This window comes from Catharus ustulatus, chromosome 7 (genome assembly GCF_009819885.2).
Source record: "Catharus ustulatus isolate bCatUst1 chromosome 7, bCatUst1.pri.v2, whole genome shotgun sequence".
NCBI classification, from domain to species: Eukaryota; Metazoa; Chordata; class Aves; order Passeriformes; family Turdidae; genus Catharus; species Catharus ustulatus.
In genome coordinates, this window is record NC_046227.1 from 21,868,021 (window position 1) to 21,894,135 (window position 26,115).

General features: G+C 38.7%; 1 protein-coding gene across 7 annotated transcripts in view; it reads right to left on the minus strand.

Annotated features, from left to right (window-relative positions):
* SLC4A10 (solute carrier family 4 member 10) overlaps positions 1-26,115 on the minus strand; it is a 150,789-nt gene that overhangs the window by 42,251 nt on the left and 82,423 nt on the right. For 6 of the 7 annotated variants that reach the window (XR_004418494.2, XM_033065130.1, XM_033065132.1 and 3 more), the window contains 3 exons: positions 24,922-25,082; positions 13,195-13,383; positions 2,859-2,950 (listed from right to left, as the gene is read on the minus strand). Coding sequence is in view for 6 of the 7 variants with exons in the window: in XM_033065130.1 (XP_032921021.1) it covers positions 2,859-2,950; positions 13,195-13,383; positions 24,922-25,082 (442 nt within the window). In the remaining variant the exon portion in view is untranslated. The remainder of the gene's footprint in view (positions 1-2,858; positions 2,951-13,194; positions 13,384-24,921; positions 25,083-26,115) is intronic. The other variant, XM_033065129.2, reaches the window with a different exon arrangement.

A 26,115-nucleotide genomic window follows, 5' to 3' on the forward strand; every position in this document is an offset into this window, starting at 1 on the left:
TTGAGATTCTGATACTGTCTAATATTGTCTGGGTGGTGAAAAGACCCCCATTAAAAGGGAAATAGCTGGGAGAGGAGCAAACTGAGCAAACACACCCACACTCCAAAGGTGTTGCTTTTACTGCAAATGAATGGAGGTGATCCTGGAGAAAATTTAAGGCAGTGGTAGAAGTTACATACTTTGAATGCTTCATCTAACCTATCCATAATACATCTCTTATCCCAGGTCTTCAGCTGGAGAGACCTGATGTGCATCTTAATCTGCACCTTAACCTGGGTCACATTCCTGACCTGACCCTAAATAGTCCTGGCAAGCTCCAATTAAATATAAAATTAAATAACTAACGCAGAGACTATGGCCCACCAGTGCAACTCAAAGACTGAAGAGTGGTGGACATCTGCCATGAAACCAAACACAAATTGGCATGAAGACAAACAAAATACCCAACATCCCTTCTTAGTAAAACATATTAATCTAATTTATTTATGAGCAAGGTTCAACCAGCATCCAAAACAAGTCAGTTGCTTCACACGGTATTTGAAAGACCAACTGTCAGTATGGGACAGGGTTTGTATCAGAAATAGTGTTTCCACATAGAGCACAGCAAAGTTGCCATGAGAAGGGATGAGTGTACAGTCTCTTTATACATTCTGCATTTCAGGACAATTAATGTTCCCTTCAATCTTTGACATAAAATGCAGAAATGGGCCAGATGAAGTTCTTAAACCATCACCCCCATTCTACTCAGACAGGGAGTAAAGTGGTGCTGTGACAGATCACCTCCACGTCACCCTGAGAACACCAAGTCCTGGTGGTGGCAGCAGAGGAAGAGGAGTGACACATTTACAAACAGCACAAACCATCTCTCTCTCCATGCTACTGAAGTAACTCGCTGCTCAAGACAGCTTTCAGTGCCTGCCTCACATTTTTCATAGACAGATCAACACAGTCTCAATGCTGTATCCAGATTAAGTCAGCTTTTTGAATCAACTCCAAATTTGGAATATTAGATGTAGCCCAAGGGGAATAGATTAGCAAGGAGAGAAAATGTGAGGTAGTCAAAGGTGCTTTTTTTTTTAGGAGATAAATGAAATTAATATCTGGAACAAAATTAGAGCAAGAAATCACAATACTCAAGAGAAAATTAGTGTACTGCTCTACTTTCCTCTCAATCTGTGCATATAATTCCAATTATAACTGTTGGGAGTTAATGCAATAGCAAATTTCAAGGGGAAACTGCACTTATGCATCTTCAAAAGGATAAATGGATCTATTTAACGTCAGTCAAAAAGAAAGGTATTAGATTACAATCCTTTACTGTTATTTCATTCCTCCTAACAAAAGTTGTTCCTTTCATATTCCTGACATTCGTATTGGTATCCATCACTGCTGAGGTTAGAAAAAGATGAAATGTTGATTTCTTCCAGGTAGTTTAAATGCAAAGAGCTCTTTTGATCAGCAAAGCAGCAGCACTACAAAAATAATGAGTGAAGGATCAAATGATGCAGTTCCTATTCTTGTTTAATACAAAAAGAATTGCAGTTAAACAACTTACTGGGATTTGGATCCTACAGCACTCAAAGCAATTGGAGAAATGTTCAAGAAAAGCACTACTGAACCTAACGTTGTTCCCTTCACTTCTGCATAGCTCAATTTTGAACAGACAATTTTATTCATATTTTATATCCTTTACAAATTTTACATCTTGATATTAAAACACTTGCAAAAACAATTAGTTTTACTTAAGACTTTAATATAAATATCATGAAACCGATATTGTACTTTAAGGCTTTATAATTTGAGTTTGAAATATGTTTAAAGCATTAACATTCAATTTTTAACAACCTGCCACTGTTTATAGATGTTCTTGTAGCCCCTATAGAAATGTACTCATAATACATTCCCAGCCAGCTGCCTTTTTCCTCATTGTCATTGACAGAAAGATCTGTTTCTCCTCTTATTTCAGCCATACACGATTCATAGTCTGGAATGTTCAGTCCAAAATTCAAATGATGCAAATAGCTACTGCTGCTAGGAAATAAGTCTGGCACCAGATGGAGCAATCACATAACTCTACTTTTAGCTCAGCTGCACTAACATTAAAATTCAGCAGACTCAAAGTGCTGTTCTTCAGAATTTTGGTTTAAATCACCCTTCTTCACTTACTCAACCTTTGTTGCATTAATGTGTCAGCTGAAGTCATCTGTCCCTGCCAGGGCTGTCATCTGTATCCATTGTGACTGTCTTAGGTGCATACAGACTTCTTACACAAATTAGGATTCTCCTTCACATTACAGCTGAGAAGCTGTTTGCCTGTCTTTGCTATCTAACATTGAACTGTCATTGCAATCTCCACTACTGAACAGCTAACATCTTTTGTAAAGTGTACTGAAATATCTTGGCTTGCCAGAAGAATTAAGTTATAGGTTTACAGAAACACATTCTGTTTGAGACATCTGGAATCCACGAGTTCAGGTTATAAAAAGCATAGTTTGCATTCATGCATCACTTCTACAGGAGTAAAAATCTGAGGTGAATGTGAATTATAGGAATTCTGAATTACTTTCCTACTCAGATAATTTTCTGTTAATTCGTAAAATTTCCCCTACAAATATACACCTATGATATTAAATTCACCTGCGTTCCTAAACTGTGATTTCCTGTTGCATATAATTTAGAAAGAAAATGTAAGATTCTGTTTTGTCATGCAGAAACTGCACTGCAGTACATGCAAAACTTCAATGCTAAAGTAAAAGCTACACTTTACAGTTTTCCTGACTCACATGGATTCATTTTATTTAATTTTAAATATCTGTTTGGTAGTCAGGAAGTTCTCCTCACCATCAGTGAGCACTTACCTTGCTAAAGTCAACAGTGCTGTTTTCTCTGCTCACATCATTTTTGTTTTCAATACAGGCTGGAGTAGCCTGTGGGGAAACAACCTGACCTGCTAAAAAAAGTATCATTATTACAGAATACTAACAGTTCTATAAATAAAGCAACATCTAACAACACAATTATAAGAGCTCTGCATACATTTCATATCACAGATATATGATGCACCTAAATATGGCATTTTAATTAAAAACTTATTTAGAATAGCACATTCTCAAAAGACAATATTCATCATGTGCAGCTAGGAACATGAGAAGGTAATTTAGAAAATATAGAAGATACTGTTGGATATTAGAAGACAAAATTTGTATACCTATTAAACCATACAATTCTAAAGATATACATTTGGGGAAAGTCCTGCCTTCACATAGCTTTTGTAAATAGCTTGAGGAGTTGCCAATTTTGGGCAATATCTGTCGACAAAAGTAATCCTCATTGACTTAAATAGGATTACAAATTTTTATGAAGTTACTCACGTGTATAAGAATGTCCTGATTATAGCAACTACAAAAAACAACATAAAAGTGGATTGGTATAAAAATAAATATATTGGAATTTAACTGATTGATAAGGTCAGTATTGAAAAAGTGATTATGGACATGTATAAAACAAATGTTTCAGTAAACACATTTTCCAAAAAATTCCAGTGAGGATTTAGTAAAATATTTTAAAGACCTTTGAAAAATCTCAAGATGAGAAATGTTTAAATACATGTCAGTTTTGTGGAAGCACAGAGCAAGTCTTTTGACAAACAAAATTTTGCCAACAAAAGCTCAAAAATAAAAAACAGAGTCAAGTAACAAGTCTACGTCATATAAAGCATATTTTCATTTAATGCCAGCATTGTCCCTGCCCACAGCCAGAGCCCACCATGCACACACTGGGGTGTGGGGCTGGCAGTAGGGCAGCACACAAACCCCACAGGGGCACAGGCTGGACCCTGCTTGCCTTCACTCTTCTCCCTCTCTGGCATGTCAGAAGCCACACACAGCTCTGAACACCACAATGAAGTACAAGAGAAAGTACCAAATATATGAGCCAACTATCTCTTACTGCCCTAACACATACCCAGGAATAACTACAGAGTCCAACTGGCCCAGAGTCAGCATCTCGTGCCCAGCATATATTTGTTTCCATAGCGAATAAAGTCTCTCATATGACTGAGAAATGATGATGTGAAAACATTGGTTCTGGTGAAAATCAACCTAAACTTGCACAGTAACAAAGACCATATGTTCATGATATTTGAAGATGAAGACAGTCAGAAAGTCCTAAGCTAGGCACATTGTCTGGGCAATTCCAAAGCCACAGCCTGGCCCCTCACTGGGCAGGGACTCAGCCCTGCAGCCCAGGCACATCCTCAGCCACAGCCAGGACACTGAGCAGGATCCAGCCTGGACAGGACCAGAGACTTGCAAGAGCACCTCAGCCACTGCCAAAACGCTGAAGTATCCAGTTTTTGTCACAGCTGAGCAATACAGGAACCCTGAGTAAATCTGGTCGTGAATTCCCAGTTGAAACACTTGCTCAAGGAAAATGCTGGTTTTCATGAAAATCAACATGTCATTTTCCACTAGACAAATCTCCCATGACACAAAACAGGTTTTAGACTCATGTGTGCATCCTGGCAGTACAGACAGAGATATTGCACTTTGATTGGGTAGTACATTAACAGAATGTTTAAAAATATATTGCTGGAAATCTTATTACTAAATGTATTTGTCTTTAAACTCCACGTATTTCCATTTTTCTCTCTGATTCAGGACAAGGATAGATTAAAAAATAAGAACAGAAAATGGAGCTTTTGTTCAGGTCTACAGTGAAATAAATAGAGAATAGCAAACACATGACAAGCATGTTGGTCTAAGCAAGTAGAATAAAAATAAATTCAGGATTAGAATTTACTTATGACAAAAATAAAGGATTGATTTTAGAAATCCACATATCGATGTAAATTAAAGGAATTTCTATAAAAAGAGGCTATTAATTCCTAAATGTCACAGGAGATAACTTTTGCAAAACAGAAGCCAGAAATTATTACATATGCAAGGTATTTATAAACAGTCATTCAATTTGTCTGTTTTAATTAGAACTGAAAGAAAAACAGAGTTCCATCATTGTTACACCATCATTTTTACCATATGTAATCCAGTGCTCTACTTCACATTGCAATTCTTTTTCTGTATTGTTTGTTTAACAGTCCTTGGATTATTTTCATAGGAATCATCCTGTAGCATTACAGCTATTAAAAAGTATTAATATAAAAATTATATACACTTTATTCCTGTTCTGTTTTGGAGATTTTATTAATGTGACCAAAAAAAACCCTTCCACATATTCAAATAGAGAGGGCTAAAGTGCTCAGGGAAAGTTTCTGTCTTAAATAACTCCCAAAAAAACCTAAAATCTAGTAATATAAAACCTGCTGACTCTTCATTTTTTTCTTTTAAACACCCCTCTGTATCCTAGGATGCATGAAAAGGGAAATAGATGTAATAATTACTCATACTAACACACACATTATAAAGAAGTTACAGGAAAGTAACAGAAATAGTAGCTCATTAACTTTCTGTTGCTAATTAGGCATTTACACTTTTTTTCTGGACCCAAGAATTCAAGACGATGAAAGTAGAGATATCTGCCAGAGAAAAAAATATTGACCAACAAAGGAGTCAAAGCGTGGACCCTCATTTGAATACTGAAGTTTTAACATCATAATTGGAGGTGTCAAAAGCAATCAGCATTACAATCCAGAGGACTTTTAAACATTGTGCCCACTTCTCTTTTAGGAGAAAAATATGTAAAGATATACATATAAGGAATGAAAAACTACTACCAGAAAGTATGTGAAGTTTTTAAGAATAGCATATGTTCTTTTTCTGTGCCAACAGAAGACCTCAAACTTTGATTTACCCATATGCTGGAGTAATCTGAAAGAACACAAGTTTTACCTTGAGGCAGAAAGACTTGTTTAAATAGTTCTATGGCTTTGGACAGCTTCCTGGTTCATGGAACAACAAGTTTGGGTTTTACTGTATTGAGTAACAATCAAAGATGCAAGGTGGAGACAACAGGCAACCTTTTCACAAAAAAACAAAAACACCGAAGTAACCCCAACCTATAGCCAGATTTTAAACATTTGTCATGGTTTATTACTTCTTTTGTTTGAGCTGAAAATATGGGGTTTAGTCTGCTAAGAATGATGAAGGCAGAAAACATCAACTCCCTATAAGAGGGAATTAGAGCAGCAACAACCTCACCATTCCACCCTTTCCTGCCCTCTCCTCACCAGTTCCATTTCAGTACTCCAAGCAAAATGATTATTTACACGTTGTATGGGGTAAATACAGAACTTTATTCCTCAAGAGTACAATGTAATACTTGGAGTCATTATAAAGCTGAAAGCTCGATTTATCCTGCAGTCCACCTACATAAGGCATGTGAAGAGCTGCATTCTTCAAGAATTCATCAGAGCCATTCAGATAGTTTTAAGTATCAAATGCACAATGTGATATAATTGAAATATCCAGGGTACACACAAAGGAACTTAATATATGATAAAACCATGCTATAATTGGTGTAACAGCTTTTCTATGTAATAAAAAATCAGTATCAGCACAGTTTTAAAATTATGTTGGAAAAAAATTGGCATATATAAAAAATAGGTCTTTTTCAGATAATATAAAATTGCCAGAGCTTTGACTAGAGCATGAATTCACACAAAAAAACACTCTTTCATGCAAACTCAAGCCACTTGCAAATCAAAATGAGGTCCATGTTTGTTTCAGTAGTAAAAGTTTGCATTTGGCAATACAGTTTGGCATTTTTGCCAGTTAGACCTGGCAAATCTTAAAAAAAAATTAATCCCAGTAAATTAATGCCACATGTAACATATTCTTCTTCCCTAAAATGTAGCTCTTAAGACATTTAACTATGTGCATTATGGTTATTATTCAAAATCAAAGATTTCTCTAGAACATCAATGACAAAAAGTAGAACAATATAGTCAGACACAACTCAAAGTTAATGGAAACAAACTGGATGCAACCAACACATCAAAGGAAACTAAACCAGAAAAGCAGTTGCTTATTTTTCTGAACCATACATATTTCTTCCCATTCCGAAAAAAAAAAATCCTTATTTCCAAACTTCTTTAATCTTCAGACTTTTCACTGCAACTATTTACCAATTTTTCTAAATCTAAATGGTCAACTCAAAGACTGAAAAACAGTAAATTGTCTTCACTATATGACAAAATTCTAATGTAAATGAGCAGTGACAGCGTCTCTGCTGGCTGAATTGTGTGTGTGCCTTTAGGTCTTGATGAACAACATTTGTAATCAGTGGGGAATGATGCCACTCCCATTGTACCGTAACTACAAGGAGATTTGGTGCTCACTAATGATATGCAATTTAAGAGGATGAGGAAGAAGTCACTTTAGCTGTTTTTCTAATGCTAGGCCTGAATATCTCAAGCATAATTCACATGATGTCATGCAGTACAAACTAAAATGCTGTGATTTGCAGTTTTATAAACTGATGTAAGAAAATGAACTTATAAAGAAATGGCACTGTCCCCCCACCAAAACAAAAATTCCACACAAACTTCTCCTCAGTGTGCCACAGCTGCAGCCAAAGGCCTGAGGTGTTTTTTAAAATCACTATAGCAAGAAGTTGCATGCTGACAAGAAATTGAGATGAAGACATGGGTGTACATTTGAAATGATCTGAAGCCCAAGCAAGAATAGGTATTTATACTACCTCTGAACCTTCAGGGAGTTTACAGAACCCAAAGGATAGGAGATGAGGAAGATACAGAGATGAGATGAGCCTGTTAGAGACAGACACAACAAAGACAGAGCAAAATAAAGAAATACAAAGATGAATGATACAGTTTTATACATACGGATTACACATTTTATCATGGGTACAAGGAAAGGTGGAGAAAGAAAGAATAAACATCAGATGAAAATGCTCATAAATACAAGTTATATGTTAGTAGTATAAAAACCTGTGGAAAATACAACCTGATTAAACATATACATTTGAGAATATAAAACAAGAAATAGAACATTAGCTACTTTAAGGCAGAATTAATTATCTTTGAGTTTGCCTTCTCTTCAAGATAAGCTGAAGCAATTCCCCTGATCCAGATCCAATAATTCAGAAAACCTGTGAGTATATCAATGGCACTAGTTGTGATTTACTCCCAAAGTGAAAGGGCATGGTCATGTACTTGGGAATGCCTCCTCACCCTTGTCTTGGGGCCCCAGGTTGTGTCCACCTTTCTCCAGGTGACAGCATTGACATGGGAGATTCACCTGCTGTAAGCTCGCTCTGAGTTATGGCATAAATCCTTCAGCTGATCTTTAGAAAAGACGGGGAAACTGAAGAAGGTAACTAACACCATAACACATCTGGGAATTTTGACTTTCCAGGATCCTGAAGGATTCTATCCTAAATTAGGACAAGCATCGTATCTGCTTGTGCTCATACTGCCACAAAAACATGAAGTCCAAAGCAGCTCATCATACTAATTGAAATAACTGGGAAAAGATTTGAAAAAGAACATGCCAAAATTAACAGTTTCAGCAGCTCATGTTATTAACTCTGAAGATCCCAAATTTAATATGTCATCGCTTTCTTCAAGCTTTTTGGAATAAACTTCTGCTTGGAATTTAAGAATTTCACAGAATCGGACATGATGTGTGGTGTAACCCAATTTTTACACTAATAATGTGCCTGCTCTGATGTCAAGGGAGAGGAAGCTCTTATAAATGGCATAAGTATGGAACAGAAAACAGGGGTAAGATCATGCTATTTTGGGTAAAGAACACTTTAGCAAGGTGCCTGAAAATATGAGTAACTTAACCTGCCATACTCGTCTCCCAAGTTCCTTTCTCTTGGACTTTAACCAGTATAAGACCTGTTAGATTTCACTTTATGTACATATATACATATACATACATGTACACACACACATATACATATATAAAACATATACACCCCATAGATTAAAATTAAAATGAAATAGCCAGTAAAAGCTCTAAAATGATTATATGATGAAAACTTGTTTTCCTAACTACATTTTCACAGAATGAGTTATTTTTTTAATGCCACACATGCTTAAACTCTGAATTTCAGAACCCCTTTTATAAAAGGGGAGAGGCTTATGAAACTATTTTAGCATTCCTCTAAAACAGAGAGGTGTAATATATTTGCAGTTGTCTTTATCTTTTTAGGCCATGTCATAGGAACAAAAACAGATCTGAGGTATCAGAGTCTGAAACCTACTCATCTCAACAAAAACTGGTTAAATTGTTTTACAAAGCAAACTTTTTAAAGATGATTTACCAATGAAAAAAATTCATATTTTTACCTGTCTTTTACAGTATTTATGCTAAAGTCACTTGCCACCCTCTATTCTGGGTATTTGGTGTCAAATTAGCCTATAAAAAATCATTTTTCCTGCTCTGATGCCAAATTTGAGTGTCGTTTTTTATTGGAACATCAAAAGCAGGCTTTTAATTCTCACAGTTTTGATGCCTAATGAAAAGTGAAAGTTAAACACAGCATGGCAGCATTAAAAATGCATGGTAAATCCATAGCACCCTGACATCTTAGCCCTGCAGAGGATGTGAAGAAAAGCCATTGTAAACAAAAGATAATACTACTAAATACAAAGCAAATTAATTAGATGGTCTGACAGATTCATAAACAAAGAAAAATGGAGGGAGAACATATGTACAACTATCTTCCAGCAAAGATATCACAATGGCCTGTCAGTGGTGCTGCCATATATTGAATTAATTTATGTATTCATTTTTAGACTTTGCTCCTGAACATCTGAAAATTGACACATTGATAAGCTACTATTGTCAAGAACTTGGACAAAGAAGGGAGTTTGGATCTTCAGCTGTACCACATAACCCACAGATCAGGGACTTAGAGCTCTGAATCACCTTTTTTACAATCAACAGACTGCTAAGAATTGTTTCCAGTTCAACTGTCTAACACTGACCCCAAATTTAACCAAAGAGAGAACTTCCTTTTGTGCAGAAAATGTGTCCCAGTTCCCCTGTCTCATTTCAGCAGGAAGAAAGCTCCTTAAAGCTCCTGGCACACGCTCTGTATGGAAAGCCCTGTCTCTGATAGGGGTGAACTGGGCTCTGAGGTCACCAGCAGTACCTGAGATGATCTTTCTCTTCCTGCAGCCTTCTAGGAATTATTCTTATCATCCAGAAAGTAAAAGCAACAACATTTTGATTCTTTCTTTTTTATAAAATGGAGAGGAAAATAATGCTACTGATGGCAGTATTAGAAACATTTTACCTTCATACATTCTACACGATGTTTGTGGGCAAATGGGGATAAACAGATTAAAATTATGCCTTGAATGCATTTTACCAGTTTGTCCTCAGGACACTCTTGGACAATATTACAAGTTGTTTATATACCTTAATTTTTCTTTCTTTTTCACATACTCAGCTTTTGCTTTTACATGTTTCAAACTTACATTTTAACAACTTATTTTTGTTACTATGAGTAGCTTGTACAGACACTCCATGGCAATCTAAAAAGAAAGGTACAGCTGAGTGAGCATAACACTGCAGCTGAACTCCAGCCTTTGGGAGGCACTGGCAGAGAAAAGGATCAGAAACGTCACTGCTACCCCTGGTCAAGCTTCTAAGAACAGCAGAGTTCCTGACAGCCGAGCATTTCAGTGCAGATTTCTGCATAATTACACACCACGTACATGTGCAAGTTACACAGGATGAGGAAATAACTAAGACTATGCCAGAAGAGGTACAGTTAGTGTACCTGAAACTAGGCAACTCTCCAGAATTCTCTCTTTTCCCACTTTTTAAATCCTGAAGTACTCAAGCAATAGATGCCACTCAGACCCCTGACCTGCTCATTTGTAGTTGTCTTGAAAAGGGAAAAAAATTCTAGATCCTTTTGAAACAAAAAACTTAGACTAGATATTCCTTTTCTAAAGCTAATACTAATTTCAATGGAATTCAGGCTTTTTAATGTAACAGGGCAATGGATGAGAAGAGGAAAACCTCTAATAAAAAAATCCTCCTTGTTTAATCACAGGCCATCATTGATTTTGAAGAGGTCAATGCAGGAGGCTGCCAAACATGCATTAGCACTTAAAGGACACAAGCAGAAGAACAATGCTTCAAACTGATTAAAAAAATCTCTGACCAAAAAGTTCATGCTTAGTACTTTTCACTGTAATTTAGATAGAAATCCGATATACTTTCACATGAGCATCCCTAAAATTATTGAATCTTTTTGCATACATATATATTTTCTATTATGTCTATTAGTATATTTAATTTAAATTAACACAGTAAGTGACTAAGATTTTTTTTTAACAGTGGTCAGACTGCTCTGAGACATTTCTACACAAGCAAATGAACTATCCATTTGGGATTTTTTCATCATGCAAAATAGGGACAGACAAATGAAAAACTGTAACATATCTCCCTACTTAAGAGAATCACATAACTACTGAGTATATGAAATTTGTATGTTTAATATGGACTTAGATGCTACCATGATGAGAATTTATTTTGGAGGAATTTAGGAAGAGCTAGGAAGTTTGCCAGAAGAGACTTGGGCAAAACTAAGATGTTTCTGGAGTGAATTACTGCATCAGTTCCACTAACAGACACAGCAAGTTATCCAAATTGAGCTCATGATAATTTCATAGCTTGCCCTGAAGGTTCTTCTTAAGGCAACTAATTCTTATTTATTAGATAAGATCTAGTGCAAACAGCTTAATGGAATGCAAGCTGCCATCATATATCCTGTGGAAATCAAGTACAGGATCATTATATCATTAACTTTATTTAATGTCTCCTGAATATTTTTTTAAATCATCAGCAAAAGTATATCTGATAAATCAACAAGAAATTTGCCTTAAAAAGGATGGACCCTATTTACATTTACTCTTGTGCATCTGTATGCATTATCAGACACATCTCAGTAAATATTACCTTTTCCTTACTCTTAAAATTATACTTTGACACAATTGAGGTTTCTATTTAATATCCTCATCAGATGAAATTACATCTTGCCTTTTAGGTCTGAGAATCTTCCCCAGGGAAGCAACTAGATTTAGATCTCTTTAAACTTTATATGGCAATGATTGAAACAAAAGCTTCTTCCTTGAAATGAAGTTAACCTTTATATTGAGAGCCCCATCTTTCCAGATCAGCCACACAACTGCTCTTTGCCCTTCTGTCCTATGCCTCAGAGCACACAGATTCCTCTTGCAGTCCTGACCTTCCCTGTGCTGTGGCTGTTCCCTCACTCCCCACTTCCCAAGGTGATAGGGGAGCTCAGCAGGGCTCTGAAACAGAGTGACAGCAGAAGGGACTGACATTGCACTACAGTTAAGATGATTTCTGGAATAAGAGTTAACTGAAACATATTTGCAAAATATGGCTGCAAATTTCATAACACAGACCTTTGTTTATGCAAATAAGGAAGAGGCAATAAGATATGATCTTTCATTATAATAACCTGCAACAACAATACACCTTGTAAGATCTTCTATAAAAGCAAAAAAACCAAAAAAAAAGTTATGCCAATATTTTACTCAAGAACTAGTCTGCAAGCATTTCTGATTTGTATTATCCTGATTTTCCCAAAAGGGATTTTCTGAAAGAACAAGGTGCAGCTTTTGTGACATCTCTCCAACAGCGTCATCTTGAAATATTTGCTTCATTTTTCAACCCCTCAAACTCACCTATAAAATCTGAAGCAGCAGCTGAGCTTTAGCTAATGCACACACTGTTGTAGACTTAGAACAACAATCTACTACATTTTAAATAAACAGGTCCTGGATAGCCAGCAGAAGTCAATAATAGTCCTACCACATTCCTGGCACTGATGGAGCCTGTCCACATTTCAGAACAGCCCTGTGCAAAGATGCTCAAGCTCAGTCTGAGGAATTGCACAGAGCACTAAAGTGTACCCAAGCTGCACTGGAACATGCCATGCAGTTACCCAGGATGCTGAGACACACCAGCACAGTTCCCAACACCTCAGCGAGCTCCCTTGAACAGCTCTGCCCAGCCCTGAGTTGTGCAAAATATCCAAATTTCCAATCTGAGCAGGTATACATCTGAATGCATAAGAGCAACTACTCTCATGCAATAAGAACCATTTTTACAGGGTGGCTTTTCAGAGCAGAATCACGCTGTGAAGCTATGGGTACAAAGCATGTGCAATACCAAGCAGGCAGATACTGCTGAAGGCTCAAAATGCAAAATAAAGCATTACCATTTTTATCCATGGAATGAGGCTCAGACTGCTTCTTTCCAATATCAGCAAAGGATCTTACAATTGGGATCCTGTTGCTCAGCTTCTTCTGGTTCTGATGGTGATGCTGTTTCAGTAATGCCTCATGCACTCTGTGACGAACATCCTCACTGAGCTGCCCAGAACCCACCTGCTGGTCCAGAATCATATCTGAAAATATATACATAAACATAATAAAAGGGGGAAAGAGGAAACCTTTTATCTTTCAAATTGAAATAATCATGATTAGTACCCTATATGATTAAAAATTAAATGCAACAGAATTAAATGTAAGTTTCATCTGAAGTGTTTCACTCTTGTAGGGAGAGAGACAGGGGAAGGGCAGGGAGGAAAGAATTCTATTAATACAAAAAAAATCCTCAAAATTATGCAGTTCACAAATTAAGATCACCTATGCAACAACTTTAAGGTCAGTCCTTAAGCACTCCCGCATATAACATATTTAAATCTAGGGTTATGATGTGTATAAGATGTCTTTTTTTTCCAAATAACTCCTATTCTATTTCCTACAAAAGGACTGGCATACTGTGAGGAAATGATTTTTTTATTCTCTTTGTACTTACCACAGGAGTCTTTCTTTCTTATAACTATAATTACAACACCTTCGGTGCAATACAAAGAAATTTCCGGTAAGACGATACAGAAAAATTGCTGTAATATTTGTCAATACCAGATAGAATCTATTTCTACTGCCAGATGTACATGTTCCTGAAAGAGGACAATTTTGAGGTGCTGAGAGTGAAACTGATCCCCTTGCTAAGAAATTACAACCATTTTTGCAGTGCACTAGCACAAAATACTCTTATGTATTCATATTCAACACTATCTGCACATGCACAGCTGCTCCTCTAGTTAAGCTGACACAGCCCAATGAGGTGCTTTTACAGCACACAGAATGGACAAAAAACAGGAGGAGCTGGAAGCCACTGTGTTGCTAGAAAGTTATGACCTTGGTGCTGTTACTGACACTTTGTGGAGCTAATTCCACGATTGGAGTGTGGCTGTGGATGGCTACAGGCTGTTCATAGGAGACAGGGAGGAGAGGCTGAGGGGTGGCCCTCTACATCCAGACAGGGATTAAGCATGAGGAGCAGTCTCTGAAGAACAGCCACAAGCAGAAGTAAAAAACAGACATAGAGGTAACAAAGGGAACTTCACAGTTGAGGTTTACACCACAGGTCAGTCAGTCAGGGGGAGCTTCTGGGTGAATCCATCCTGTTCCAGCTACAGGAAGCATCACACACGCAATGTCCAGGCTGAGAGAACTGGGATTGTTAAGGCTGGAAAACAGAAGGCTTTAGGGTGACCTAATTGTAGCCTTCCAGTACCTAAAGGGAACTTAGAGGAAAGACAGGGTAAGAGTGTTTACAAGGACACATAGTGATAGGACAAGGGGATGGATGGATTTAAATTTAGAGTGGTTTTAGATTATTAGGAAAAAAATCTTTTCTAGGGTGGTGAGGCCCTAGAACAGGTTGCCCAGGGAAACTGTGGATGCCACATCCCTGGAGGTGTTCCAGGCAAAACTGGATGGGGCTCTGAGCAACCTGGTCTACTTAAAGGTGTCCCTGCCTACAGTAGGGGGGTTGGAATTAGATGATCTTCATGTTTCCCTTCCAACTCACAGTATGATTCCATGACTGTATGATATGCATTATGTGTTTCAAATAAGAAAGAACTGTTGAGAATTTTGTGGGATTTTTTTTTTATTATTACTGTTTGGGGAAGTACTCCTACCAACAGTAATGAAGCTGAACAGAAAAATAAAGGCAAAAATTCTGTATCAAAGCATGTATGGCAGCATTTAAGTACTCACTGCCCTTGTATATCAATTGGAAGAAACTGTTCTGCACAAAAATAGTGATTTAATAAGCTGGGTCCAAACACTTCGTACTGAAAATCCAGACAGCTCATGATTCTGTGCTGGAGTCAGATTCATGTCTGCCAGTAAACTCAATGGAAAAGCAAGCAGAGCAGGAAAAATAAAAAAACAGATGCATCATCAGTAGAGACATTTTTGTCATGTCTTTGATAACAGCCAAGAGTAACAGAAGAGAGAAAACAAAAGGCAATAAATAACTATGCAGGTTAAAAGCAGAGTTTAATTGCTAACAGTCACCTAATGCACTGTATATGCACTTAAAATACACAAATTTTTCTGATGTTCTCAGTATTAACATAAGCCAATGTATTACACACCTGCTTGAAAGCAGAATAAGAAACCTGCATGTTTCACTGCAAGGGAGAGGCTACCAACGAGTCTGCATCTCTACAGTGACACACACAAGGACAAGGATGGGATCCAGGTAAATGCAGCTGCTAACAGATGTGACCATGAGCAATGTACCCAGAGCTTTGCAATGAAGAATCATGCAGAGGTCTTCAATGTTGTACTGGATCCCACCCAGCAACTACATCCTGTGCAGTACCAACAGGGTTGACCAAACAGTTCACACCAAGGAGTAAAGTTGCCCCATGTTGTGCCCAAACTAGTAAACTCTATCTTCAGGGTGCTGAGCCTGAGGGGAACTTGCATCTCCAGGGTTGACTCAAACACCATCAGGACAGTTATCTCTGCACCCTCAATCTAGAGAGAGGCTTTTTATTTAGTCACTCTAGACCCTAATGGAAGAGAGAGAAGGGCATAGCAGCAAGATAGATGACAGAAAAATAAAGGAGAGGGTAACACAAGTTTGAGAAATGTCTTCAGTAGAATATTTTAAGGAGACAAGAATTTGCAACACATGAAAAATGTAAACCAGTCTCCTGCTCCGAGAAAAATATTTATTTTCCTCCCCTACTGCCTTTTGAGACACACCTATGCCCTAAGGTTATGACTATCTTACCTCTAGACACCCTTAGTACATGAATCCAAAGGAAGAGTTGAAAAAAAGGATTCCTCTAAGACAGGTAAATTTAGGGTTGTGGTCCTCCCCTTGCTTACAAATAAGTGGAACTCTACTTGTATGGTGTCATTCCTGGAATAACAGTATGTTCCACATCAGATATTAAAATATATTAACTGCTAAGATCAAGATTCAAGATTATCCATTTAGGAGAGAAAATTACAGGAAAAAGAAAATCAAATTCCTATCCTCTTCCTTTCCCTAGGACGCTCTGCTAGACTTGTTAACAGCCACAGAAGCCACAGAGTTTGTGCCAGTGTGGTGACTAACAATTTTTATTTTCTGCCAGAAAGAAGAAAGCGCCTTACCTTGAGTTCTTGGTGTTTTTCAAACAACTTCCCTTTTACTGTAACACTGCTATCACATGTAAAAAAAAGATGCATTCTGAGTTTTGGAAAGAGTGAAGATGTACTTTCTTGCCTTGATATTTCCCTCCAGCTGTCATTCTTTTAACCCAGTTGCAGTAGTAGCTGCAGGAGCTTAAATACAGTAAAAATTCTGGCAGATTGCTGTATTTTTACCCTTTTCTTCAAGTACTGCAGAGATGAGAGCTAGAATAAGACAGACTGAGTCCATCCACTCCTATCATTATGGGATTCCTTTTCAGTTTCTTCCCAAGTGTCTCAAAATAATGTTTTTTTTAAAGCCCAGGTCCTTGCAATATCAGTAACACCCTTAATTGCAAAGGTAGTCTTGGAAACAAGAGCAGCATGGTCAAAGTCTAAGAGTAAATGGCCAAAAGGAGCATTATAAATATTTTCAAAATTTTCAAATTGACTGTAATTCCTTAATCCTGTGAGTAGAAGAGCCTACATGCTCACATCAGTTGAAGCAGTTCATATTTTCAAAGCCCTGGTCTTCACTTTTGTATCTAGAACAGGCAGCCATTTCTGCACACTCCATATGAAAAAAGGAGTAAAGAACCTTTGTTTTAAAGAATTTTCCTCCTGAATGCCTAAATTCTGCACAGCCCACTTCTAGCCAGAGACACAGCTTACCATTCCATTTTTCAAGGATGCTTCACTACCATATGAATCTTTCAGAAGGATGTGGAACCCCTGGAATATCCAGCAGCACAGTGTTACCCATTCTATTAAATGCTCACACTGTAACATTTCTGCTGACATCAAGTACGCTAAAGTAGGATGTTTCTTCAGTAAAGAATCTTGATACTGGAATCATGAAATCATTTTTTTAAGCTGTTAAAGACAGATATTCTCCCTGACCTGGAGATTTAAAATAATTGAAGGAAACTTGGGGTCTCATGTAATTTCAAGAATGTTTTCTCCATTCAGACTCAGTTACAATACATCACCTGTATAAAATTCATTTTGTAAGTAAATGTGGGCAGTGTGAGTACTTTAACAATCTATTACAGTAACTGAGCTATAACTCATCACCACCTGTGAACAATTTACCCAGGCTGTGAAATACAGCACTGGGGTGGAGGCAATTTGTGTCGGTTCAAATGCAGCATGGCTCATGTGTGGCACAGCAAAGAAAATTCCATCTGTCCCACCTCTAGAGTAGGCAAGGATGCAAAAGCAGGCTGGCTGCTTCCACTCACTCTGGAGGTGTCTGTAACACGCTGCAGCTTTGCACAGAGCTGGCCAGACCCATGTGGAGCCCCCACAGGTCCAGGCAAATGAACAATAAGGGAGCTCCCAAGTGTGGCAACAGCTCACTCCCACTGCACCAGGTCCACAGCGTGCTCATCACCTCATGTCCAACAATACACAGAATGTTCAGGTGAAACATAGAATAAATTTATAGAAAACATACTGTATTTGTACCAAAATACCTGTGAGGTCCAAAAAGAAATTGCTAGGCTCATATTCTCCTAATGTAGGCTGGCACTGACAGTTTACAGCAGAAACTGAATTCAATATATACTAGCAAGGGTGCCAGTATTCACACTTCCAAGTTTGTAACTGCACAATTGTAGGACAAAATGAGAGATTAATGACAAAACATAAAACACACAGGCTTTTGTGTGAATCATGACTGCAGTGATAGCTGACTATAAAACCTAATTCAAAAGCCAGTTTTTCTGGCTTGTGGTCATTGCCCTTAAAGACAGGGAAGAAAAAACCAAACAACCCTAATGCCTTGCTTTATGGAAGACAATCAGCTGGAATACTGTCCTTTATTTTAACACATCTCTAAAGACAAGCACAAATATGTCCTTCCCCAGTGAGTCAGGCAGGAGGAGCAATACAAACACAACAGTTAGGATTCCTGGGCTGCATTTGTGAACCAAATTTACATCATTTACAATGGTGGTTATAAATGAGATATAAACCAGCAGATTTAGCAGCTCATCCAAGAGGGCAGAGCATTCCAGTGCTCCAAGACACGGATTCTATTCCCACTTTACCTGAAATTATTTGATTTGATTATTCGGTTAACATATTTGAAAATAAAAGAAAGAATGAAAAATGTCTGCTTTTAAAAATAACAGTATGTAATTTTTACTGAGAAACAAGAGTATTTCACAAAAGTGCAAATTGCAGAGACAAGGCCAAAATTCCCAGCTTGCAGTTCAGAATTGCAGACATAGTGGATGCATCATAAAAAATAAATTTTGCAAGCTGAGATTGATTTGTGCAATCTAAAAAGATTCCTACAGCTGTGGTTAACATGGGAAAACAGAAAACAGCCAGAAAAAAAAGACAGTGCTACTGAGAAGTTGGTACAAGATCTACAATTTACCCACAGCCAAAAAGGAACAAAACCTGACAGTTTCTCCGTAGAGGTTATTACCACATGCTAAGCTGAAAATAAAGCAAACAAATGCAGAAACCTGGGTAAGTGAGAAGGTGAAAGCTGAACAAAAGACAGGTGTAGGGTCAAACAGAGAAGCAGATTACTCACAGGCAATCCCATGCTTTATTACAGTGTTTGCAATAAAAGTTAAATGTACCATAAAAGCACTGTCAGAAACATAACACAATGTGAGTATTGCAGATGAAACCAAAGGCTCCAGTGAAATAAAATCTCAACTTGAGCCAGGTAAAATATGTCGTCATTATTGTGGAGTAAAACAGCTTAAAGCAAACAAAGGTAAAAGAAGACTTGTTCAGATTGAAAGCTTAACATGATATTAATGAAATCAATAAAATTGCACACTTGGGATGTAATGCCCTGAGTTGCTGAGCAGAGAGTCTGGTGACCTCAATCACAAGATTAAGCTGTTACACAGATTGAAAATTCAATCGTGAAGAACATACAGAAGACTGCTTGGGAAAAAACAGTCAGATCTTGAGATTGGAAAGGAAGGGCAGATTTAAAATTTAATTTTAAAAAGAAACCATTATTACAATTAAACCATTTAAAATACATGGGAATATTTCAAATACGTGCAAGTCACCAAAGCTTCACTGTGCAACAGAGGCCACAGTTTGTATCTGGCAAGGCTTGACATTTGTTCACAGAACACTCTGCACAACTACAAGAATATGCAAGTTCTGTGGCTCATGCTGTAAAGAAAGTACTGCCATTAAAGGCTGGACTGAATAGTTTTTGAACCAAACAACAGAAAATGGCATCATATGTTAAATAGAGAAACCTTTTGGGTTCATTCAATGGTTATAATCAAAAAACCAGATGGTAATATGAGAATATACATGGTTTCAAAGGAACTAAATGAAAATATCAAAAGAGAACATTTTCATCTGCCAACTTGAACAACACAGTGAAGCTGCTCTCTAATGGTACAGCCAGATTCTGGCAAATACATCCTCAAGAGACAAGTTCCAAAATAAACTGTTTTGATTACATAGATTTTTCAGACTTCCTTTTAGCATATGTTCTATACAGAAGTGATCGATAAAATATTACTACATAATGTTCAGAGGAATTCCTTGTGCATGGAGTGCTAACTTACTGATACAAGAGTCACTGCAAAGACATATGAAAAAATAACGTCACGTATTAGAAACAGTAATAACTCCCCTAAAATATGTGTAATAAAAATTGCATTTTTAAGCAGCATAAAGTTCAGCAGAGGAACCGAGCTCTTTCCAAGAGAAGCAAAATCCATGTTACAAAAATTAAGAAAAATTTGAGAAAATTCAGGAACAAACATGCTGTTCTGATGTATGATGACAGTGTTGGAAATTCATCTCAGCAGTCTCTATTATAATAAGATGCTGTCTGTGAATTCAGCATCATAGGTATGAATAAGCTCTTTTGAAACAAGGGAAATTGTGTGCCTGTCCAAACAAATACACAATCTCATAGATGAAGTAATTTTTTTAATAAGATAGTTGGAATGAAAAAGACCTAATAGAAAATGGACATGCTGGAATAGAGGATGATTTTAAAATTCTCACCACATAAACAGTACCAAAATATTTTTATGCAGAACTGTCAGTGTTTCCAGGGATAAAATACAAAATGTTCTGGAAACCATGCAAGCATTACGAAAGGTGGCTTTCATCTGTAGATTTTACCACAAGCCCATTAATGTTTTAAAATACAGACTTTAATAATAGAAATTCTCAAGGGCTAAGTGGTAAGAGTTTAATGCCTTAGTGAGTAAGTGTTTATAGATTAAAAGCCTTGACTAAAACAAATAGGAATTCTTAGTCTCAATTTAGCAATAAATTTTAAGTGTACCTCTTTCAAGGATATGAAGACTGGCACTGCATTAATAGCAATGTAATTTGATATTGGAATACAGCCCAGATAGCAAGACATTACCAATAAATACACAACACACATTTCTCACTAACAAAGCATTAAGGCAAATAGGAAGAAAGTGCATGTGCACACATAATGTATTTGCTCTCAAAAGATGATGCATTACAGCAGTGCAGTAAAACTATCAAAAGATTATATTAAAAAAACAAAACCTTAAACTATAAATCAGAAGCACAAGAATCAAATTTAATTCAGGAGTATCCCTTAAAACCATAGGGCATAACCTGTTTCTACAAACTCTCCTACAGAAGAGTAACATGGAAACAAAACCAAAAGTGATCACCAGGACTTCTGGACAAGCCACGCATGAGGATGGCTAGCAAGCCAAGTAACAAGAGCTGAATGTTGGAAAAAAATTGAAGCCAACAGGTGAGAGCAACCATTTCCTTAAATTCCAGTGTCAGGACTGCCAGATACAACTGGAATACATAACAGTTCCTCATGAAAACATCATTTGCATTGTATAACACAAGGTAAATAGGATTATAACTACTAACAGGGAATAGCAATTGACTGGAACAGACAATAAAGATTTCCTGAGAGGTACCAGTTCTGCCTAATCTTCAGGCCCAGCAGACACTTTCAATTCTGAATGATATGACAGGGAGTTCTTTTTACTTATCACATTTCTAAGATACCCAGCACGCAGGCCTGGGTGGTGTGCTTGTTACCATTACTGTCAGTCCTGCCTTCTCACAGTGCTGCCTACTGTGTGCCACACTCTTTGTAGCATTCTCTAATCACTGGAGACCAGGAATTACACACATAGCAGTAAAGTAACAAATTTTTACACAGCATTGCCACAGCACAAATAATATTAACAGAGAAATGCAACCAGAGTAGCAATTTTATTTCTCGAGAAAATAGGAAAAAAATAAATCTCTTCAAAGAAACCTGACAGAACGTGAGTAATTTACAGAATTATTCACTTGCCTGAAGCACCTGCTGCAAAGCTTTTTAAAAATAGAATAGTTCATTGCTTATTGAATCTGCAGAGGAATAAAAATATAATCTTCTCTCAAAGACCAAGTGCAACCCATGCAAACCTCATCATGTGTCAGGTCCCTTATCAGAAGGGGATGCCTACCACTTCAAGCAATAATACAACAAATGAAATGCATCCAAATCTGCCACAACAACAGGTACTTTTTAAATTAAAATGGGGCATGCCAATTAATGAAAGTCATCCTCAAGCCTCTTCTCAGAAGAAATAAGTTTTCCTCATCAACAAACAAGGATAAGCCTCAACTAGGGATGACTTATAATAGCGTGAGGGTAACTCCCCAAATTCTCTGCAGGAGAACAACTTACATCTGGGGTGAGTTTCAACATTAGTATTACGAATGTTGGCCACGTTAACTAAAACAAAATCACTACAACTAAGGATTAAGAGATTATAAATCTTAATTAATTGGGGCCTCACTATATTGGAAAATACACAATTTCTTCCAAAGACAGAAAAAAAGGGATGTTCACTGAATTTGGGGTTTTTTGCCTTAATCCTTACTTTTTTCACCTACTTAAAAAAAAAAAATTCTGTAAGGGTTTTCTTAGCTGACTACAGACAAAGTTGAGTGATTTCTGGATTGAGAATGTAAAGCTCAAGACTGAAAAACCCAGTATACTATTTAAACAAAAAACTAATACAAGAACATCGAGCAGCTAACCTAAGTACAGTAGTTTCACGAATACAAGCCGCACGGATTATAAGCCGCACCCCCGGTGCCTCGACAATGTTGCTGTCTTTGTCAATAGATAAGCCGCACCCCGAATATTAGCCGCACTTTTGTTCGTGCGCAGCTTTCACAAATTGGCCAATTAGTAACAGGATCGCGGCATAGCGGGCTTTACTGGCTCGGGGCGGGGCCAGGAAGGCTCGGCCCGCTCATGGTTGCCGACGGGGCCGGGTGGCCCAGCTCAGCGCCACGGCTCGGCGGGGCTGGCCGGGTGGTGCTGCCGCCGCCGCCGGGCTCGCTGGCCCCCCTCTCCCGTCAGCACCGCCCCGCTGCCGCGTTCGCTCGCCCGGCTGGCAGGGCTGCCGCCGCCGGGCTCGCCGCCCGCCCCGCTGCCGCTTTCGCTCGCCCCGCGCCGCGCCTCGCGAGCGCCGCGCCCGCCCCGCGCCGCGCCCGCCCCGCGGCGCTTTCGCGGCTCGCGGCGGCGCTTTCGCGGCTCGCGGCTCGCGGTTCGCGGCTCGCGGTTCGCGGCTCGCAGCTCGCGGCTCGCGGCTCGCGGCTCGCGGTTCGCGGCGGCGCTTTCGCGGCTCGCGGTTCGCGGCTCGCGGTTCGCTGCTCGCGGTTCGCGGCTCGCGGCTCGCGGTTCGCGGCTCGCGGCTCGCGGCTCGCGGCTCGCGGCGGCGCTTTCGCGAGCGCCGCTTTCGCTCGCCCCGCCGGCAGGGCTGCCGCCACCGCCACCAGGCTCGCCGGCCGCCCCCTCCCGTCTGCACCGCCACCGCGTTTCCTCGCCCTGGCCGGCACTGCAGGCCCCCGCACCGCCGGGCTCCCCCACGCTGCTGGCCCCGATTCTGCTGGGCTTCCCCCGCTGCCAGGCAGCCCCACCCGCCGGCCTTCCTGCTTCTGCCATGCTCCCCTGCGCTGCTAGCCCCAGTTCTCCCGGGCTCCCCCGCCATGCTGGCTCAGGCTCTGCCGCCCTCCCTGCCCCGCCCTGCTGGCTCAGGCTCTGCCGCCCGCCCCCGACACTGCTGGCCCCGCCTCTGCCAGGCTTTCCCACCTCTGCCGGGGCCGGCCGGGCTCCAGCTTGGCTTGGGGCTGCCGCGGGCTCTCACTTCCGTGTTGGCAGCTTTTAGAATTTTGTTAATAGATTAGCCGCCCCGGAATATTAGCCGCACTTCCGGGTTTCCACCAAAATTTTGGTCAAATTGGTGCGGCTTGTATTCGTGAAATTACTGTATTTCTTAATTATTTGTAAGTAAATAATAAAGCAACATACTGATGGACACCTTTGTTCTTTCAAATCAGCTGCTTTTTATTCTTCATGTTTATGTTTTATCATTATCAAGACAAATTCTGAAGCTCTGATTCAGACTATGAGTCATGGGAGAATCAGATCTCAGGACAGAGTAGAAACCCACACAAGTTTCTGCAAATTTGTATTAATAATATCTTGCGTCAGTTTGACATAAACCATTTGGGAAAAGTAAATACAAAAAGCAGCTACCAGTATCTGAGCCAATTTTAATTCCACTGTTAAATATAGCCCACCAAACAACATCTCTCCTATAATTTAAATAAGTAAAATAAATTTTATATGGGACTTACATAGATTTATATATCATCCATAAAGCAGCTTGCTTAATAATCTTGAGTGTTAGAAAATTTTATTCCTTTGTCTTTTGTATCTTTCCTAAACTAGTTACAGTCTTTAAGGGAAACACCAAGAAAGCAGGAAATTACATTTAGTCTCAATCTCACTTATACTTTTGGGAGAGAAGACTCATCCATTGTGGTTTTTGTCTTGCTCAGAAGCTCACACAAGCTCTAGAATTGCAACTGCCAAATAAACCTTTATTGGAAAAAGATGCACTCAACTTTATCTTAAGAAATTAATGTACCTAAAGTTTTTTTAAAACTTACTTTGCATCATTACTCCGTATTTCATTCTCAACTCGGAGACATACCTGTTTTCATGCATTTATTGCAACTTAATTGCAATACATACTTCACTATATTTTGGGGTTTTGTTTAAAGATAGATTACCTGCAATTAATATAGCAATAGATTAAGTTTGTGAAAATTAGCACACGCCTCATTCATGTGAAGCAGCATGGCAGAAGCAGAGAATATACTGGCTCTAATTAAATCTAACCAAACTGTCCTCTTTCCTCCATTTTAATTTTCTTCTTTATTAAAAATTGATTCTTAAAGCAGCAGATTCCACATTAAAAAAATATAAACAGACTATTTACTAACTGTGCTAGACATGAGGCTTTTCCAGTACATTGAGAAAAACATTTCCTAGGAGTTTCTAAACCGAACTGATTATTATGCAATAACTTTCTTGGTAAGAATTTAATTTTTATAAAATAATTTTCATAACCAGTAAATGAAACATCAATACATACCTGCAATTTCTTCTATGGAGTTAGCTCTCATGTCCAAAAGAACTGTGCCATTCAGGATGCAGCTCCTCAGCTCAAATAAGCTATGAAGTGACAGTGTGGCAACATAGGGTTTGCTCCACCTCTCTCCACCATCCTCTACATCTTCTTCAAACTTCAACCACCTATACAAACAATCAAGTTAATAACTCCATTGTGCATTAGAAATGAAAAATAAATTCCTTCTATGGATACTGAAAGTACACACAAAGATGTTAAACACGTCTTTAGATTTCACTCTATTCTTCCTTTTAGGAAACATGAGAAACTTCCATTGCCTACTTCTGTCCGTATAATGCTGTATTATACCATTTTTGAGGATAAGTTCTGACCACAGAGATGAAGAGATAAATATATTAAGCAATTATCTTTGTACTCTATAAGAACTTTGACTAATTCTTTGGCATACAATGATATTTCTGTGGTAGAATAACCAGTTGTACAAAAAGGAGTTTGGAGAAACTTCAGTAAAGTAAAAGGATATATGAAACTGGCACGAAAGAATCAAGTCTTCTGTTACCATCCAGCCAGCCAAAATCTCTTGAGACTGAATTCTCTACTGATAAATACCGCACTTAAAAGAATATTAAAGGAACAAACAAAAATCTGAGAAGTCACACAGGGCTGTTGCTGTGTGGAGCCCTGTTCCCTGCCAGCTTGGCAAGCTTTGAACAGCTGCAGCCACAGCACACGCCTGTGAGGCCTGACTCAACAGCACTCAGCTATTTTATACAGACATGGCAGCAGAGAAGTCAAGCAGAGCCCACACCTGGACAGCATCTTCACACTATTTCCAGACAGCAGGGAAATGTAAAGCCTTAAGACCTCTAAAGCTGAGGAATTTTCAGTTTTACCAAGCCTCACAGCCCAGCAAGGCAGCTAGCACAGCTGTCTTCTGTTTCTGGGCAACCTCTCTAGCTCTGCTCCTACTTGTAAAATATGCAAGTGTACTCACATTTCAGATATTTTCCTCATTTCAGTCCTTGTGTATCAAGTTCTTCCCCTTTTGCTGCCGTCCTGCAAGCAGCCACCACTTTACTGACCCACTCCTCAGCAGCGTATCTGCTCCCTTCCTGATGTATTACATTTCTTGGAACTGTCCCAGCTGCCTTCTAATCATTCTCCCATAATTTACAGAGACAATTTGCCTCAACTCCT